General features: G+C 43.2%; 1 protein-coding gene across 4 annotated transcripts in view; it reads right to left on the bottom strand.

Moving 5' to 3' along the window:
• TNIP1 (TNFAIP3 interacting protein 1) overlaps window positions 1-21107 on the bottom strand; it is a 435211-nt gene that overhangs the window by 222046 nt on the left and 192058 nt on the right. For 2 of the 4 annotated variants that reach the window (XM_069654021.1, XM_069654022.1), the window contains one exon: window positions 9994-10134. The exons of the other annotated variants lie outside the window; for them this stretch is intronic. In XM_069654021.1, the coding sequence (XP_069510122.1) occupies window positions 9994-10134 (141 nt within the window). The remainder of the gene's footprint in view (window positions 1-9993; window positions 10135-21107) is intronic. 4 annotated transcript variants of the gene reach the window in all.

Below are 21107 nucleotides of genomic sequence, written 5' to 3'. Positions count from 1 at the left end.
ATATCAACACCACCACTCCATGTATATGGTCAGATCATTATGCCATTGATTTTCAGATTCAGCTACAGGAAGTCAAAAATCCTTTAACGAAAGTAACGAGTTGAAATTTCAATAGAGTTTGCTCAATGGATTTGCAGACTTGTATTGAGCAGGTCATGATCTCTGCAAATGATTTAGATTATCCTGTTAACTTGGTCACGACTTTCAACTCAGTTATCGTTAATATGCTGGATAGAGTGGCCCCGTTTAAGCCCAAAGTGATTAGAAAGAATCCGGGTCATCAAAAATGTTTCACCCATGAACTTAGCCTTTTGAAAAAGGATAAAAGAAAAGCAGATGTCAGGTGGCTAAAAGACCTCTCAGAAGCGTATAAGAGTAATTGGAAGAACCTGGAAAAGGCCTACCGGACTGCTAATCCGGAAACTAAAAAAAACGTATAAGCATTTAGATGAGATGGATAATGACTCCCAAACATTTTTGCGATCCTTAATCATCTGGAGAAACCAAAAGCTCAACTGCCAACGGTTATCCCTACTGGTCTGGATTGCACTAGTTCAGACTGCCTTTGAAACGAAGATCTTGAAAGCTTGTGCAAAGATCCAGACTTTGTCAAAACATAAGCCTGACACCTCCTACTCCCGTTGCTGTGAAATCCTCTTTCGTAGGGCAGCAACATTTTGATTTTCATTGTCTCCATCCTTGACATGGTTTAACTCTTGTCCACAGTGCGCCCTTATTCCTGTCCAGAAAATGTTGTTGCGCCTAAACTAATCCTCGATAATAAAGAGATCTTTGTTCCCTTTTTTGTTAGATTAGTTAATTTATGTTCCATCAAACTAGTGCTGGAAGACATTAAGGTGGTTACAGTTACTCCTTTGTTGAACAAATCAGACTTGATCCTAGGGAGGCTGGCAATCTGAGGCCTATTACTAACTAACTTCTTGTTGAAGATCTTGGAGAAAATTGCTACGACCCAATTTCCGAAATGTGTGGCGTCTTCGGATATCTTGCATCCCAGACAGTCAGGATTTAGACCAGCTCATAGCACTGAGACAGCCTTGCTAGATCTCCTGACCCATATGTCGGGTATTATTGACAGGGATCATATGGGTATATTTATCCTCGGCAGAGTTAGATTTGTTGGATCATGAATGCCTGCTCCATACTCTGAAGGATGTGGGGCTATGCAGACAGGACTCAATCGACCGGGTGCATTCCTTTCTATCGCATCGGATGCCCAGAATGTGTTGGACGAAGGCGACTTCCTCTGATCTCCTGAGGTGTCCCTCAGGGATCCTGTAGGTCTCCCTTGCTTTTTAATCTGTACATCAGCCCCTTGTGTAGCAAGTTCGAAGGTATGGGTGTCTTCTTTACAAATTATGCTGATGACACCCAATTGGAGTTTGAATTATCCAGTGACTACAATCTTGACTCGAGTCATCTGGAGTACATCTATTCCTCGATTGAGTCCTGGATGAACACCAATTGGAGGTGCCTTAATGGCAATAAAACTGAGCTTCTGATTTTTGGTTGGTCTCAAGCAAAGGTTAAATTAAACCCCAAATAACAGTCCTTCTCCTGGACAACTAACATCCTGGTCGCTGAAAGAGTTAAAACGCTTGACATGTATCTCGACTCTTCGCTTACTGCCGATTTCCATGCCAATCAAGTGTCCAAAAATCTTTCGCACATTGAGGAAAATACAGCCATTCTTGTCAGAGAAAAATTATGCCTCTATTGCTCGGGCCATAATTCTGTCTAGACTTGATTATTGTAATTCGCTCCTGATTGAAGCCAACAAGAAATGCCTGTCCAAACTCCAAACCACTCCGAATGATGCAGTCTGAATTGTAAAAGGCAGATCAAGCGGGAGCACATCTCTACGAGTAGACAATATCTTCATTGGCTACCCATTGCTGCTCGTACATCATTTAAAACAGCGGTGTTGGTGCACAACTGGCTTTATGGTGCTTCACCTTCCTACCTTAAAGCTATGACTTTTCTCTATGTTCCGACTAGATCACTTTCTTCCTCCAGCACAGGTCAGGTGAAACCTCCATGTTTTAAGCAGACTAATGGTTTAGGTAAATCCTTTCCAGCCATATCGCCCAAAATCTGGAATTTACTCCCCCTCAATTTGAGACGAGAAAAATACTCTCCGATTCTGCCTCAAGCTGAAGATGGTCTTATTTGAGTAACTTATAACTGGGCACCTCCGTTTATATAGGTCTTCTTTTTGTCTTGTTTCCTGTGTTTGTGGCCTTGTGTTCATGTTTTGGTGCGCCATGATGCCTGCGGGTTTCTGAGCCTTATAAATAAATAAAAATACATTATTGCATAATTGTGCAGCTGTTTGTCTATTAATGTGACATCGGTTTCTTTTGTATGGAGAGATGCATTCTCTCTGGATGACAATATTTTCGAAGTCATTTTATTCAGTCACACAAATAAAATTATATTGATAAATTGCTACGTTTTCGCTGTCAAAATGTAAATCTGATTTGGAGAGTATTAGCATGTCTTCTTGTAAAAATAGATAAATGGATTTTCGACAGTTAATCCCAGAGCAAACAGATACCTTAATCTGTGGCAACACCTCTTTCCTACCTGATTGGATGTCTTGGCCACAACAGTCAGATACCCTAGTGCCCCTTCCAAAATGGTACACAAAAATCTCTATCCTTGACGCAGGTGTAACACGGACGACTACTATTAAAGCCGTAGCCAAAATCTCTTTCTTCCATCTCCAAACAATCAGAGAAATCCATCCTTCCATCGCCTTCCCATATGCCACAGCAGACACGGCATTAGTATTGCAATAAGCACAAAGAGGAGTTCCCACTGGGAATTATTCAAAACTTATTTATAAACTTGTGGAAGACTAGGCTTCCTGTACCTCTAGACAAAAGTTACGAGCTTCCACCCGTATATTGTTCCATATTGGAGAATAAATCAAAACAAAATGTGAATAACAAGCCAGAAGTAAACAGCTGTTTAGCATATCAAAATGATAGTTATGTACATCAAAGTATGGATTTTTGCAGGATTTAATCAAAAGAGATAAATTAATAAATACTACAATGGCATCAAATGTAATCTTCATAACCTGAGATGCTAACGAATACAAAAACACATAGAAGATACAAATTCATGAAACTTAACAATGATACAAGAATCAAATGACTGCCAAAACTAAATCAAGGACCATCTACTCGTATAGGTATGCAGGAGTAAAATGGCAGGCAACGTCTGTACCTACTGCTGAATAACAGATCAACTATATAATCTAAAGCAGAGATGTGGAAAAAATAGGGTTTAGGGTATTGGGATTGTGGCACCATCATAGAACTCCAATAGAGGTATAGTGAACTAACTATATAATAAAGGCATAAAGAAATGTGGGAAATGAAGGGGATTGGAAGACCCTAGCAGTGGGTTTGGGAGGATCTTGCTTGACAAAAGAAGAATCAGTAAGCAGTATTTTGGCAGACCTAGTGCTGAGTTGAAGCTAAACTATGGCACGCTCTGCCGATGGATCTCTGTAAAACTGACAATCTCGCCACTTTCCGAAATAAAAACTGAAGACCAAAATTGTTCCAATCTAGAGAGACTACTTGTCATAGGATCTCTAATGATGTTTGGGTCAAGCACTGTGAAACCTATGGTGGTAGTGCCTTTGTTTTTCCCAGCGTTCGCTCCACAGACCGCGGTGGAAGCCACACATAAACGGCGTCCTACCGGCTCGAGACCTCCAGGATCCTAATAATCCAGATCTACTGCATCCTAAACTACATTACTGTAACACCAAGAAGACGAAGTGTCTATTCGAAATCGAGTTACGTGCAATGAACCCCTGGGGACTGCTGCACTGAGACCCAATGCAGCTACCTAGAATTGCTTACTGACAGTAAGACGGTTTGGCCTGGATTCACCTCCTTGTGCTAAAGACAGGAGACTGTGGAACGTAGACCTTATTGAATTGTCCACTGGAAAACACTACTTAAACCATCACACTGCAACAACTGCTTCAACTTGTCAAGTCTACTACAAGACCATCACGAATTGGCTTGTGGGCGTTGGTCCACCCCAATTTACATATTCCCCTGAAGAAGTTCTGGAAACCAAACCCTAAGGGACATAGGAACGAAACATGTTGGGCATTTATAGATACTAATAAAAAGTATCTTAAGTGTTAGAAATACTGTGAAAGGTGCACTTTAGGTACTTTTTCGACTAAGGCATCTAGATTTGAGTCATCCCTTAACGAAGGTCTCGGATATTGTATTTGTGTGGCCTGTTTTAACAAAAAAATCAAGGTATAAATAATCTGATGTCATGTATATGTACACTTGATGTAATCAGAGTATCTAAGAGAGATACAGATTTACCGCATATTTTTCACATTGTCAGTTGTTTATTGATTAACACTTAGCACTTTTCTGAGCACTAGTCACTTGTTAGCTTTTATGTATTTGTTTTTAAACATTACATCTTTTATTAAAAAATATTCGTTTTAACAGAACTACCAATGAAGTCAGGTTGTATTTTCAGTGAACTTCTACTTGCTATTGTTTGAATTGCTTTTGCAATTGTGATAACCCAAGCACTATCCAGTGAATTGTATGTCCAAACCGATTATAGGTGTGGGAGCCTCGTTGTTTTTGTTCTTATTCAAGATATGTCAGGTTTGATCCCTCGGAACCTCTAGTTTCAATTGATTTCCCTCAAGTTATTTCTGGTAGTGCCTTTGCCACATAAAAAATAGAAATGTTATTTGGACTGAATATTTTCTCATATGACATTTCTTACACCGTGCTAAAAGAAATCACCCTCTGTCACTAGTGTTTATTACTGTCCTTTAAAACCCAGCAGACTTTTTGTTTGGGTACTCATATTTGTATGGCGCCAGGCAATGCCGCTAGCCAGCATGAGTGGTGCAGCCACATCAAAAAGTGACTCTGGTCTTTGAGCGTGTCCCAGGTTACTGGGGCAAGGTCGCTATCTCAGTGCCAATGGATCCAACTGGATTGAACCAGATCACAGAATGAGGCCCTTTCCCAACACCAGACACCGTCAAAGGGGCGCAGGCCAACGCCCCTGGCCTGAGGACTCCTCTACCGGCAATAGATCACAGGCACCATGTTTTACCCACACCTGATTAATCATGTGCCCCATCATGGACACAAATAAGGGATTTATCCACATTGCTAAATGTGATCATTGTTTTAGGAGAGGTGGGAATAAGAGAATGGATGGCCTGGCAAGCGCTTTTTAGGTCAATTGTCAGAAGCAAACAAAATCATCTCTCCTGGAGGGTGGAGCGTGTTAATCAGGGTTTGTGGGAGAGGAGGTGGTCAATGCTAGGATGTTGACAGTTTTCTCTTGCCAAAAGAAATTTGCAAAAAAATCTTTTATGCTCATCCTAATGAGAGAAATGAAGTATCATCTTTCCTGGCATTGACCGTATTCACCCATCTCGCTATGCAAATGGTCTATTCCAGGAAGTCACGGCCTACTTACCACCATCTTCAAAACACAGTGGCCATTGCTCCTGTTTGTCCTAGCGACTGCATCTCCCCAGCTCTTTATGTCTTTCTCTTGCTCCGAGTCTCAAACAAATTTTCAAGACACTTTGTTTTACCCAACAGTGCTTTCACACTTTCAACCCAAATTTCGGACAGGACCAACCTGGCAGTGATCAGCTGAAGTGTGATCCCCTTATAACCTCATGATGTGACTGAGCGGGTCCGGTTTCTTGGTAAATCTGTGGAACACTTTGCAAATGCGTATTCGCAGCACAGAAGCATGCCTCATTTTAGGTAGAAAACTGAAAAGCAAACTTCCAGCTACAGGGCTTCAATTTTGGCTAAAATCTAAAGCCAGAGGTGTTCTGGATACTGGATTCAGATTAGTACAGCAAGGTCAGCATCAATAACAGAAATAGGATAAGCCCTTCCTTAAACTTGCCAAACACTTCCGGACATGCAGCTCCAAACCTTCAGGGGTTCAGAGGTGGTCCGTGCAAAACCACAGGCCCCCAAATATCGACTGATACACTACCTAACAGAGTAAGCACACCAGCAATACAACTGCCATCCCTGATACATATTCATCAACTGAAGCAACACAATAGTCTGCAATGCCACAGAACCAAGCTGATCAACATGCAAGACACCCTTACCCTCCACAACATACGGCACACTCCTTCAAAGCACATCTACATCCCCATAGAGCGGCCATGGTGGCTAGAATATGCCCTATGCTATAATCACTGATCATTTTTTGCAGAATCCTGGTCCATGCCACATTGCAGACCATGAAGCAAGACAACCAAACATCAGCCCTCCTAGGACACACTAAATGTTTTCACTCTTTACAACTATGCATCTAAGCTCTCGTCTACTGGACCCCATCACGGTTCAGAGAACTCTACCAGACGTAAAATGCTAAGAAGTCATGACCGCGACCGATGTGCGCAATAAGACTTGAGAATGCCAAAAATAATATTTGTTGCTAACCTAGTAACAGGTTCAGAATATAGGGATTGCCAATGTAAATGCCCTCCTGTTTTATACATTTATTTTTTTCGTCAGGATTGACAGTGCTCATACAACTTGACTCGGCCCTGCTAAGACTGAATTAAATGGTAGCGCGACAAGTCTGTATAGTAACTCCTCCATTAAATGAGGCCTAGTGGTATACATCTACAAAAGGTAAAAACCCTAACAATGGTTAACAAACCTTTGTCCAACGGGACTCACGTGAAGGGCACCCAGTGCCCGTAAACAGAGACCAATATATAGTTGAATGCTGCACAGACATTACCAAAAGTCAAAAGGAACTTGTGAATAATCAGAACTAACTTCATGTGGCTATTTGAGGAGCGGAAACTTTAAATACATGAAGATTCATGTCCTTAACTTCCTGCAGAAGGTGTGAATGGACGCTGGCCATTTACAAGGAGACGGAAAATCAACGCTGGTGCCTTCATTGGATGACTGTCAGTTTAACAAAGCAAGTGTGGTCCTTGATGTGATCCTTCTCTGACAGGACGACTAACACCCGGTTGGCTGAGAAATGAATATCGTTCGCTTTTTACTGTACAGATAAATGGTAATAAAGCGTGCGCCTATAGTTCATTTCTTGGTCTGAAGTTGCTCCGTACAGCTCTTGTGTCAGTGGATAAACCACTGACCTATTTATATGTTAATTATACCCCTTCCATGTGGGCACCGCATCACTGCCAGAAAGCAGTCACCATTTTGAATGAAAAAAGATGCAGAAATTATATGACTGTTTGAAACCAAATCACGTATCAAACGAGTGCGCATTCAACGCACTTCCATACTCTGCTTTTCATGCCTCTGTGCGCCTCCATCTTAGCCGGATGGGAGAAGGGATGTAAGGTACTAGTTTGCCATGAGGTTCTAGGGAGGCAAAGGTAGTGCAATGTGGCGACAGAGAAAGACACGCGAGCTTCACTCTCACTCCCCCAGTCCTCAGGGGCAGTGGTGCCAAACATAAGGCCCGGGGACTCCATTATGCCACTGAAGCCACTTCATGAGGCCCTCATCACATGCGACTCTGCTGCATTGCAGTGCAAACGGCCTGAAATGGATGGGATATTAATATTGCGTTAACATCCCGTTCCGAGGGCTGGAACGGGGGGGGGGGGGCTGGAACGGGGAGGGTAACAGCGGGCCCGGCAGTCCAAGTTATATGCCGAGCAAAGAGCCTATAACGAGGGCACCGGGACGCTCCCCTGGAACGGGGCGGTAATGCTATTAGCACCTCGGGTTACCAAAGCGGTAACTGGGGTGCAAAAAAACCAAAAAAAAAAGTATTTTCTTTCATTCAACGGGACACTGGGCCTCATTAGGACCCTGGCGGAGAGGGTGTTACGCCAGCGTAGTGCATGGCGTACCTCTCCGCCATACTACGAGTTCCCGTAGCGCCATGGCGGCCTTTTCCGCCTGGTTTTACCAGGCGGAGAAAACCATGGCGCTACGGGACCTCGTTGTTAATTACGCCACCGTATTTTACGGTGGCGTAATTAACTCCTTCCCCACTCCCATTATACCCTATGGGGCAAAAATGGGAATGGGGAAGGGCAGAATGGGGATTGGGGATTTACCGCTCCGCCGAGGTCGGAATGGGGCGGTAAATCCGCCAACCCCCATGGCGCTATCGGCGGCTTTCCGCCATGCTTCGCGGTGCATTTAGCACCGCGAAGTCCGCCTGGGTCCTAATGAGGCCCACTGTGTGTGTGTCCCATTGAATGAATGAAAATACTTTTCCAAGATGGGCGCCATGGTCATAGAAGACCATGTGGAGCCCCTCTTCTATGACCATGGCAGCCAGAAAAGCGAGGCTGCTGCTGCAGCAGGTGGCACAGCTACCACAATCAGCTAAGTGGGTTTGGGAGGCGGTTTGGGATTTTTTTTTCAAAAAAGATTTGGGAATGTGGAGGGTAAGATGGTGCTGAGGGGCGGGGGAGGCTGCCAGTGGGTTCTGTGGAATGCATACTGAGATCAGAGGTTTCAGTTTGCGATTAACGGAACCCGATTGGTTTTACCCAAACCCCCACTCTAGGTGCTAAACACCACAATGACAAGCGGACATGTGTCCAGTTGAAAAAATATTTAGAAATAAACAGTCACCTTCCCGTTTATCTGTAGTTTTCTGGATGTGTGCGTTTCTGCAGGCACCTCTTAAGAATTTAGTATTAATAAAACAGAGAAAACGATTTTTCTAACCTAAAAAAGAGGCACAAAAATATCCTATAAAACATGAATGGTGCCTTGGACATAACACAGCAATGAACAAAGTCTGAAGCCTGTTCATTAACTAAATAAAACTGATCTACAATCATTCCATCTGGAGTTCAGCGAAATGTTGTTGGTGCAGCGTCATTTTTCACCCTTACATTTTTTTTTAACGTGCTTAACAAGGTCACCTTCCATGAAAAACTCACATCATGCATTAAAAGAAAATTAAAATAATGCTGCGGTTCAGGGAACAGGTTTTCCAAACCCTGCAACATTTTAAGACGGTATAATAATATTTTTCCACAGTGTGGTAATGACAACTGGATCAGGCACTGCTCTCAGTGATAAATGGCAAATCTTGATTTTTCTTCTATACATCCATTGTTTCTATAGGACGTACAATTTTCTGATCATCACATCCGCTATTTGCGGATGTGAAAAGTTCCTTTTTTGGAATGGCAGTATGGCATCTTAAGTACTTCAATATTTCATGTATTAGCCTAGAATAAAGTTTGGTAAATCCTATAGCATTTTACCCAAATTCTCCCGAAATGTATGCCCCAAAAGACACAATATCGACATGGTATATTAAAAATTTCCCCGAAAAGCAAATCCCCTCTCGAATGGTTTCAGGTGGGCTCAATTTGCTTGCTCACTTGACCTAATTTTGGGGAAACAATTATGCCAAAACCCTTTAAAAAGGCTCCAACCTGCAGTGTATATTGTTAAGCTTTCACTTTCATAGATCTAACGGTGTGGCCCTCCCTTGAGAGATTACTTTAAATCCAAAGCGCCCACCCCCTGTGCGGTTGCGTTTGACACCCGTACTAAAAAAGTGCATGCGATGGTGTGTATGCCATGGAGCACCAGAAGCGAGCTGCAAGCACCGGAAACAAAAGACTGCAGCAGGGCGAAAGGGTGTCCCAGAACACTGAGAAGGTTCAGATAAGGGGTCGGGAAGCAAGGCCTTGATGGGCAAGAGAGCACAACATGGTGGCAAAGAACAAAGGAGCAGGACCTGCAGTGGAGACAGCATCAAATAATGGAAGAAGGAAGGCACAAGGTTCAAAGGTGACAAAAAGAGCACAGGCAATCCATAGGAAGGAAAGAATTCCTTGATCAGGAGTGAGGGGACAGGTTGTGTCCAGGAGAGGCAAGATCATACAGGAAAATAAAAGGCGAATTCCAAGATATGGCATCCACAGATGGTTTGGAAGCTGCTCACCTATAGGGAGGGCTGCCTGCTGGGTGTCCTTGCCAAGTGAAGAATCTGGAGAGGAATCCAAATCTGTGTTCTCTTTAACGAGATCCTCCACCCGTTGGCGCAGCTTGGAAGCCTCTTGCTGGGACTCCTCCAGGAGCTCACCTACAAGAAGGAGGAAAAGGTCAAAGGTTACAAGACACCCTTCCATGTAGAACATCCCCAGCATTGAGAGGTTATTAGAGGGGTGTAGAAGACTCATTTATATATATTGGGGTTACTTGGCTTTGGATTCAAATCACCCTTCCAATCAAATCTGACTCGCAGCACAATACGCCTGAAAATTATTTAGATAATGTGACGAATCGGAGGATGTCGTCCCTTCTTCCCTAGGGGGAAACCTCTACCATGTGACCAGGATGGTGCGTCCACAGTACAATAGTTCCCCTGGGGGTGGTGCAGCGAGGAAGGATCGCATGGGGAAGGAATCCCCTTATGGGATTGGGGACGACCATGAAAAGAGAATGTGGTATCACCCCGCTTTACCGTATGCAATCCCTTCTCCAACTCTAAATCCTCCTGCCCCCTCCCTGGGTAGAGCAGATATATTTTGTTGTCCAGTCAGTCAACCTAACCTACATGACAACACTGAAAACCCAGAAAGTACAGAACATCACATATGTAGCTTTAAGGCCGATACTGTGACGAAGCAGATAGCCGAGAGTTTAAAGATCACTCGCAAGAAGCAGAGCGAGCGGTCTAGTTTCTAAAGGCCAGTGATTGGCCCAAAGCAATACACCAATCCCATGCAGGAGTTCGAAGTCAGTTCAAGCTCAAGCCGAAGCACAGAAGAGATGCGAGAGAGCCGTCCCACGAAGAGGAATTGTGGAAGCCGTCCATAGAAACAGCTGGCCCGAGCCGGAGCAAAGGGAGAACCGGAGCGTGGACCATCAGGAGACTGCTACTCTGGTTCGTGCCGAGTGAATTCTCTCTGCCTTCCAGGGCACTGCGAGGCATGGAAGAGACAGAACAAGCAGCCAGAGAAAGGCATCAGACTGCAGAGCCGCTGCAAACCCTGCTGGCTACCCAAAGGTTACTGGAACCTCCTGAAGGGACACCGCTGCCCGGGAGCCAAAGCAAACAGGTACACGGGTTGCCGGGAGCTGTTAGAGGTCAGGGGGAGCAATGGGGTGAGCTTTGGAATTCGAAAGAGGGTCCGGGACCCTGAAGCAAATGAAACAGTTGTATACTTGGCATGAGAGTGAACCAAGAGGATACAACACATCAGTGCAAGTCTGGGAGCCGCACCCATATGAGAAACCAAAGTTGAAAGCGAAGAGGTCTGGGACCCTGTGAGAGGGAAAGAGACAGGCCATGGGAGAACACTTGCTTGGCAGGAGAGTGAACTAAGCCGTGTAAAGTATTGTGAATATGGCACCCGCAACCGCATGAGAGGATAAGAGGGTCAAGAACACTAGGACTGATAAAAAGGAATCCTATGCTTGGTGGCAGAGCCTGCCAATCTGGTAGGATACACGATCTGTGAAGCTATAGAAACAGTTCCTCATGAATTATCCAGTGATTAAAGATAAGAAGTCTAGGGGAAAGGAAAACAACCCTAGCATTAGACTCTTGTATTTTGGAACATTATTTTGCATCACTTTTATTACCAGTAAAACTGGGAGCTGTTCTGTTGGTTGAAAACAGGGGAACTTTTTACTTTGAGAAGAGACCATCCTTGCACAGTGGTCCCATATTGTTAGTGTTAGGCACAGAAGTAGGTTTTGGGACAAGACAGTGAGACTTTAGTTCCAGACTTCCTGACAAATGTACTAGTTTATTCTGAGGTAGGGAAACCTGCTCTTAGATTTAGGGATAGAGAGGCATTTTCCAACCCTCTTTTTATTACTAAAAGTCTATATCCATTGTGTCTGAGCCTTACTTCTTCACCCTTACATTAAACATACATGTAAAGTCTTTACAATGTATACAAATAAACAGAGTAAGTCAAGGGCAAAAACATTGACACGTGCAATGTATTTTTGAAAATTATCGGTGAGCCTGAGATATTTTTGGTGTTTGGCATGCAACTAAAGAAGACCTTTTCCTATTTCGACACTACATCAATCAGATAGGTATACGTAGTCAGTTTACCGCAGATATAGGTGATAAATCAGTAAATCTTTAGATGATGAAGTAAAGCATGAAATACACAGTACTTGGTACAACACTTTTCCGGAAACCTTGCATAGAACTCGTTTTCATCCTTCCTGTACAGTTAGAGGTTTATCATACAGCCACCTACTACTTGTTAAAACCAGAGTGCAAGATGAGCAAAAAAGCAACATACGCTTAGATGAGATGTCCTCTAGATTGTTACAAACAGGATACTCTGAACAAGATGTGTCAAGGGCTAGAGCATTTCTGAACAATCAAGACAGACGCTCTTAGAAGGCAAGAAAGATAAGAAACCCCCATCATTGGTTTAGGGTTCCAAACGTTCAACACATACTTCTAAAATTAAGAACATCATACGTAAATATTGGCCAGTTCTTTCACAAGATAAAAATGAGAAGACTATTTGAGGAATTTTGAGTATTTGCATATAGAAGAAGCAAAATTCTTAAGGACATGTTGTTACAGAGTGAAATTGTGGTAACGTCCTCAAAAGGGAATTTGATATACCATCCGAACTCTGGAGAGAAGAGATCATCCTAAAGGATTATGAGACTTGGGACAGTATGAATGTGATTGGTAGTATTGCTTACATATGTGCAAAATATTATGTTGGACTCTTCTCGGAAAGCAAAGTTACGATGGGATGAAAACTGCCCTAATTGCATGCTAAGAAGCTTAAATCACCCGTAGTTCAACATTTCCTAGAAAGACATCAAGTATCTCAATTGAAATTCCAGATTTTGCAAGTAATACGTCCTGGTAAGCGGAACAGATATTACTAGGATAATCAAAGAGAGACTTAGTGGATTGACCAATTTAATTCATCATTCCCAGGAGGAATAAAGAATGCAAACTTAATTGCTTTCTGTGAAGTATTTTCTTCTTTTACTAGAGAGGCTTACTCAATGTGTGCTTCTGGTTGAATGTAATGCTTTTTACTGATCATCCTAGAGTGTTTTTTTACAAACTCTATTGTAATGCAGAATGAATTAGTTATAATTAATGCAGCACTATATTTCAGAAGAATTATCATGGTGCCATCATATTTAGCAGGAACTTTAGGAATGCATATTATGTATAGGATGTTTCTTGGTTATTGTTCATGGATCTAATTTACAGCAGTAGTTTGTGACAATAAGAGGCTTTGTCTGTATCTAATTAGTATAGCCAGCTCTGGCGTTTACACAGCTGATCCGTACTTCAAATGATTACATCATTCTTTGCATGACATCAACACGGAACTGAGCATCCTCTAGGTGCATTTAACCAGGAGAAAGCGTCTCAGTGTTTGTACAAGCATTCTTGCATATAGGGGGCTTTTCACCACCCTCAAACATTGAGGTTTACAGTTATGAATGTGCAACACATGTTTTCTTTACATTGCAGTATCTATTTTAAAACAATTGCAGTATCTATTTTAAATCACACCTTCAAAAAGGTATGTGGTAACCACATTAACTGTTTAAATTATATTTCACTATGCAGATCAACAGTATATGTAGATGGTATGAATGTTGTGATGTTTATAAATGTGTTTGACACTTCAATTTGAGAGTTCTATATTTCAGTTGGATTAGAAGGAGGCAGGTAGAACACACTTAACTATTATGTTGTCCAGGAAGAACATTTTCAAACATATTTTTACTTCTCTTCATTTTGTTGTAATTTTGATGTTTCCCGGAAGATGGACATTGTCCAGAATGCATTGGATTAGTATCAACACCTCTTTCCTGTGCTTTAAAACCAATGCACGTATGTATATTTGGTTTGATCTTAATACAAAACTTGATTTTACTTTTTTGTGACATTGATTTTTGAGCTTCTAGCCAAATAACTAACAACCAAGTGAATTTATCGCAATCATTTCATGTTATTTCCACGAGGGGTACTTTCAATTTCCTGACACGGATTGTCCGGAATATCAATTGTTTAAGGTTTTTCCCCCACTTGCAGAGGGTGTCGTTTTGGTCATAGGAGCCCATATTGATACTTAATAGTTCAGCAATCGATATCCACACCTGGTGCCCACTCTATCCTCAGTTTGTTTAGATGATTCTGAGAAGTTACCTTGACGTTTTGCCAATATGCTGCATTTGGCCACTTCCCAGGACTTAATACTAGAGTAGAAAGCTGAAGAACTTCACCTTCACACACAAAGCAAAACTCTGCAGAGTTCATGAAGTTTTAGGTTTTTTCGTCGTCACCAGTAGATAACTGCAAGCCAGGTTTTGCAGGAATATAAATACTCCTGTGTAATTAGCACAATAAAGGTATACTCGAGAGGCTTCATCTTTACCCTCCACAGACAGATGTAACCAAAGAACTAATTCCACCAACGTTACCCACGAATGAAGCGGGTTCATATAAATATTCCTACAAAACTCCGATTGGTAAAAATATGTATCATAAATCTATTCATTCCAGGTCATAAGAATGGCAGAGATGAACATGCCATGCATTGTTAAGCGGCAAGCAGATTTACATTCCCGTTTTTCTCTTGTGGGTAGCCCCCGCTGTGAGATGGCACTACATCCTCATTATATGAAACATCTTCTACATCATCCTTTGATCTGCTCTGTGAGCCTCACATTTTTCCCATTCAAAAACACAGGTAATTACTTGCTAACTGGCAATCAGTGATGAACTTTTATTTTTTTAGGTTTATGGATGGTGGAAGTGGAGGTGGCTACGGCCCCAAAACATTTTATCTTGCCTTTGCAAAGTAAGGTTTGAGTTTTGCACAGTGTACAGCACAACATTGGAGGTAGGGAGTGCTGTGCAATGGCAGACATGGCTGGGTACTGGGGGATTGGGAGTGGTAAGGAGTCATACGTTGAATTCTGAATTGGAAGTGAGATACTAGAAAACATTTTGTTTTAGTCATTTTGGTGTGCTGGCAGGCAGCGTTTTGTTTTCCGTTTGGTGAGCCGAGGCCTAAAAGCCGCAAAATTAAAGTATATAATTATTTAAAAACCATAAAGTTGTGCAACAATCAAATATGCAATAATGCATTTCTAGGATCTTTAGATTTTTGTGAGCCAAGAAAAATGTGTACAATTACAATACATCTGACATTTTACACTTTGCAAAGTTTTTTCATTTGTCAATGAACATGTGCGCCTAATGTAAAAAAGTTAATCTATTTTTAAAGATAAATTATTCATAATGTATACGTTTTTCTTTAAAATTTTGAATAGATAATATTGTTTTGCATTCTTTTTTATTACTCGTTTAATATCTGTACACACATTACTTCTGAGCAACATTAATATCTTTTGTCCACTGTGGCAAGTAGCTTGAATTACTACATTTTTTGTTCACCTTGATTATTATTTTTACTGATCAATATCTTTTAGTAACTTCTATTTTTCATGAATTTACTAAAACGAATTTTCACCTTTATTTCTGATCAATTGTCACAGATGTTTTATGATAGGCTACATTGTCAATTCACATAATTTCTGATGCATTCATTTTCAGTCGCTGTTACGTTTCATGAATAACATCTAAAATGAATGGCTACATTTCTGGACTTATGTTGGTGTAGTAAAGAATCACGAGAGAATGGCACTGAAAGAGCAACACAGCACAAGATTATGCAACGATTGCGACATCAAAAGTGAGATAAAAGAAAAATCCTGAGTGCCAATTTAAGAAAAATTTAACATAGTGCACAGTGAATACACAAAATGATCGCAATCAGAAATGCTTCCATTTTGTCTTTCATGCCACCTTTGCTCCATTCAAGTCCACCAGCTCAGTGAGATTCACCGGCATATGTAAAACATTTACCCCTTCAACAACAAACCCCTTCAGAGAAACTTTGTAACGACCTGGCAGACCACTTCAAGAACAAAATCAACGACATCCGACTAATCATACAAAACAGACCAACCAACCAACCAACCAACCGAATCTAACACATAACCACAGCATAAACTCCAAAACTATCCCGAAATATCAGTACATGCTTTCGTCTTGCTGGTGAAACACAGCAAGAAATCAGGTTCATCCATGGATCCATGCCCGCCTGACATCTACAAATCAATCCTCGCACAAGGAACACCATCAGAATATTACAGATACCTCCTAAATCTCTCACTAGCAACAGCAACCGTACCAAGGTCCTTCAAAACAGCATACATCAAACCACTATTAAAGAACACAAGTAGAGAAGGGGAAGACCTCTCCAACTACAGGCCGATCTCAAACATTCCCTACGCAGCAAAACTCCTGGAAACCTACATATACAAATTAACCCAAGAACACATAGAAAAACACCACCTGCTGGACCAAGCACAAGTCGGCTTCGGACCCGCAAGAGGAACAGAAACAGCTCTACTATTCATCTGGGACGATCTAAAGTGAGTGTGGCGATTACAGAAATTGTGGTGGCTGTCCAAGCACAAGAGGAGTTTGCAGGGAGAAAATGGCCCGAGATTGGCATTTTCCTAAATCAAAAAAGCCAGTCCCGGGAATTTGATTTTCGCAAAACCTGCCTACAGGAAAAAATCATGGACCACAACAAATACTTTCTGCTCACTCAGTGATCAAAGCATCAACCCATCACAATCTTTGGGAAAAGAAGGTGACTGAATTGCTTGAGCCAACCTTCAGTGGTGAGATTAAGTCCCAGAAGGAGGAGCAAGCTGTGAAAAAAAATAAATAAATAAAACGACGACTGTATAATACATGGCTGTGAGGAATTCGACCATCTGCACAGGGAGAGTGCGCTCGCCTGAGCTTTTTGATTTTTGTTTATTTTAAAATAATGAATGAGAAGGGAGAAACCTCTGGAAAGTATGTGGGGCCACTCCCAGACACAGCTTACCAGCGCCACCCTCCCCCGTCATGTATAGCAGACACCTGACAGATACAGGTACATCAAAAGCCTCTGGACGTAGGCAGCCTGATTAGCATTTCAAGGCCCCATGGATTTGCATCTCCATAGCTACGCCTTGCTGGTGGCGGCGAATACTGAAGAATGTTAATTAGAAGGCCTCAGGGAGGCCTGGCTGCAGGAAGTGACAATGGAGACCAGAGACCAACACCTCTTTTTAATGCAATGTAGTAACACCTCTCATGGTATGAAAGGGCAGTGAATGTCCTGTCTGGAACCACTCCTTTCAGAGCAGGGAAGTATGTGAATTGTAGGAGACGAAAGTGTGCCTGCAACCCCCTACTTCAAAGGAGGCCCATGTTGTGACCAAGCACCAAATAGGGCTCCGTTAATTACAGAGAAACTTTGATGTACAACTTCCCCTGTCTGTTGCCAAGCGCCCTGGTTCTAACCTGAAGCATCACTGAAGGATGTTGGTGAGGACCCAGGATTGGTCCATTAAGGTGGGCTTAGCCTACACCAATAGTTGGGGCCCATTTGGCATTAAAAGAGCGCTAAATTCCTCACTGATCAGATCATTAGAAGACTTCACCAGGAGTAAGGAGGGCTCATTTGGACCCAAGCTGAAGGTACAGTCTACCTTACATCTTCCGCCAGTGAAGGAAGGCCAGGAGTTCCAAGGGGCAAGCAAGACCCCTCCCCTAAACATCTCCCAGGGAACAGAGGGAGATACCGGACTCAGAGGACCCATCCAGCAACTCCAGAACAGGTACCCAGTCAGCACTCAGAGTGCCCTGCTAGGTTCCGACAGCAAGCTTCCTAGGCGGGAAGTGCCAAGGAGTCTCTGGCCATCCGCCTTGAAAGGACACAAACCCTGCGAAGAAGCTAAGGAGAAGTGCCACACAAGGATCATCCAGCGTCCATCTTTTGAAGGACAATTTTGAGACCCACATCCAGCTGCACCGCTGACTGTCATACTGCAGTCACTAGAGCCGTCTGAGACGCCTCAACCAACATTCCAGATCCGCTAACCAGCAGAGAGATAACAATTCTTGGCCCGAGCCGCCGCGCCGGCCAGCCTGCAGACTACCGTCCAGCCTCGCTTGCCGAACTGCCTGCCGCCTGGGACCCGCAGCTGTCTCCCACCACTAACTGTCTCAAGAGCTGCAAAGCACCCTGGAACCGCTTTGATGCGGTCGAGCACCAAGAACTTCTTCAGCACCAGGTACATTGTGGTTCTGCCCCCCTGGTCCTTCTCCAAAAAGCCCCTAGAGACAGTTAGAACCCCTTACCCCTTAGGTGCTGAAAACAAATAATCTTAACTATAAGACTGATTACTTTACTAACTACCCTCCTGTCAGTATCCAGAGTGCATCCCTTTTGTTTGTGAAACTGTCCGTCATCTATGTTCCTTTACAGTCTGGGTTGTAATTCTAGTGTGCTAGAACTGTCTGTTGTAGTAACAAAAAAGTGGATATTTCTATACAACCTTGACTGCACAGTCCCTTTTATCATTGGGTAATAATTGTATTTTTGCTGTGTTGCAACTAACTGACGATCCATGACCTTGCAGAGATACGCCTGCCGTTCCATCCCTGTTACCAAAAGTGGACAAGGTCGTCTTATAATTCACTTGTATTCCAATTGTTGGGATCCCTTCTGGTGTAGGCGTCGGGTTGATTGATGGTTTAGAAACCAATACTCATCCCTGGACCACTGGTAACCCGGAAGTTGATTTGTCACAACGGCAAACCTCTACATCTGCTTTAACACCTTTATTTCACCATCAAGATAGTCAAAGTGGGGATACACAAAAAACCTAAAGGAACCAAGGCAAAAACTAAAAGGAGTTTCACTATAGAGTATCAGGATGGGCTAACAAAATATTTAGTTCTACAGATCCAGTTCTCTAAAATAACTTAACTCAAACTAATGCCTAATCTTCAAAGGTCCCTGTGCCTCCTGTGACACAGTAGGCTACAACGGGAATGTTCCAAATATGTGGCCAATAGAAAGTCTTCAAACCTAGTCCAGCGTTCATAGCCTCCTGGGTACCCTAAGCGAATAACTGTCACATATCGCCCATGGAAAGTATGGAGGAGATGGTCGATAAGGAAGAATGACCGATTTATTCCATGCAACGCACAGCGCATTCTAGTCTTCCAGTATTAGCCGCCTTAAAGACCAGCAGATGAGAAGCACCTGTGCGTTGCAACTTCCTTACTTTGTTCCGCGAGTAAGTTTGCTTACGCTCCCTCTTGTGTTCCCTTCCCGGTTTCTGCCTACCTTGTTGGTTGTTTGTTAGTGGGTTGTTTCCCACTCGATCGGCTCCTTGCCTCCTTCCGTTCTGGACTACTTTCCTCTCTGCTTGTACGGCGTCTGTCGCCGTAACCTGTTTGCATCTCTCTCAGCCCCTCCTGCTACTGCTGTACTCTCTCCGGTGCTAGACGGTTCCCCAGCTTTCATCGTTTTCTGTGAGCGGTGTCTACTGTTGGAGCTGTGTGTTCCCGACACACAGTCCTTTCCTTGTGTACCACTATCTCTGCATGTTAACCGCACGCCAGCTGGACCTCTACCCGGACAACAAGCAATCGCCTACTACGACAACAACCAGTGCATTCTGGTACTTGTAGGCAATACTACTCTTGCCTTCATTCTTACTGGATTTCTCTACGGACTGCATCAACTACCATCCATATCAAGATCTACCAGGGTTTTTTCATACGGTTTTTCCCTGGTTTGGGGTGGGCTCCCTGGAGTCCCCCCTGCCGGGCACATAGCCTCTTTGGCAAAGTGGACACTAGGCGAGCCCGTCCTATCTTCAAATCCAAGAAGATCGAAACCAAGTCCACAAGAACCACCTGGAGAGAAAAGAAGAAGGAAAGTTCTACAGACGAATCTACTGCGTCTCCAACAGATTCATCAGGTGAGGAGTGGGCTAGTGGGGCTAGTTGTGTAGATACTGTACTTGATCAACCTGTCAAACCTGAGAATAACCTAAAAAGTTCTAAAGATTGGCCAAAGCAAACAGTACTTGCATTCTATTCTTAAAGTCCATCCCCACAAAAACAGACTTGCTCCTTAGTTTTCACCAAATTTACCACAGCTTCCTCCTGTTCCTTGAACTTCACGCTTCACACCAGGCCTCTACCCAGACCTTGATTTTAGGTATTAGGATTCACAGTAGACCTTTCTCATAGGCCTGAAGTTACAGGATTCACAACATGGCTCTTTCATAGGCCTGGATATCCTGAATTCGCAGCAGGCTTCTCCTAGACCTGGCGCCATCATGATTCACCCGACTGTACTTTTAACAGAGTGGCAAAATCTCCTTTCTCACCTCTTTGTGTCACGGTATTTGGCTTCAGGACTTGGCTCAGTCTCTGGTCCTTACAGGGCCCCTCAAGCATGGGCTGTATACCAGGCAGCTCTCGACTCCTCAGGCCTCCTCCCTGCAGCCAGAATCTCCTGGTTATCCACTACACCAGCTGCTTCCTTGTGTTGGCGCAGCCTGGTAAAGGTTCCCCTTTCTCAGCACCAAGGAGTTGGAGCCTTCTCTTCCCCTTTCAGAAACTTGAGAACTGGAATCCCACTACTCCATCCCGGAGCAGGCTATAGTGAGGTGTCCTTCTGCGTGTAATATATTTCTCTCACCCTTTGTTCCCATTTTAGATTTAAAATTGTACAGAATCCATTCCGGGGGTTTACTTCCTAGTAACTGGTGTCAATCTGGAATCCAATATGGAATAGTTCCATCTTTTTGACTTAAAGGCGAATCGGGCATAAGCTACGGGGGTTCCCCCACTACCTCACGGTCATGTCTCCCCCACCTTCAGGGACATGGTCAAACCGAGTTTCATGCACCGCTTACTGCTTGAAGCTCATTGAACAGGACTCCCCCCCCCCCCCCCCCCCCCAAAAAAAAAAAAATACAATTCAAAAACACAGCGGTTGCCAATGTACTGGCCATGGTTTATAGTCAAATGTTTGAATACATAGTTTCGAACTACAATACATTCGAACCAAAAGGATCGGAAAAATTAAAAAAAAATTAATGCACTTTTTTGGGGGGGGGAAGGTGTTCCCCCACCAAACCCCCGTTTCTGCAGGAAAACCCACA

Source organism: Ambystoma mexicanum, chromosome 3q, assembly GCF_040938575.1.
Source record: "Ambystoma mexicanum isolate Mex_15411 chromosome 3q, UKY_AmexF1_1, whole genome shotgun sequence".
In the NCBI taxonomy this organism is placed as follows: Eukaryota; Metazoa; Chordata; class Amphibia; order Caudata; family Ambystomatidae; genus Ambystoma; species Ambystoma mexicanum.
Note: the sequence above shows the minus strand (reverse complement) of the source record. Positions and strands in the feature narration are given on the sequence as shown.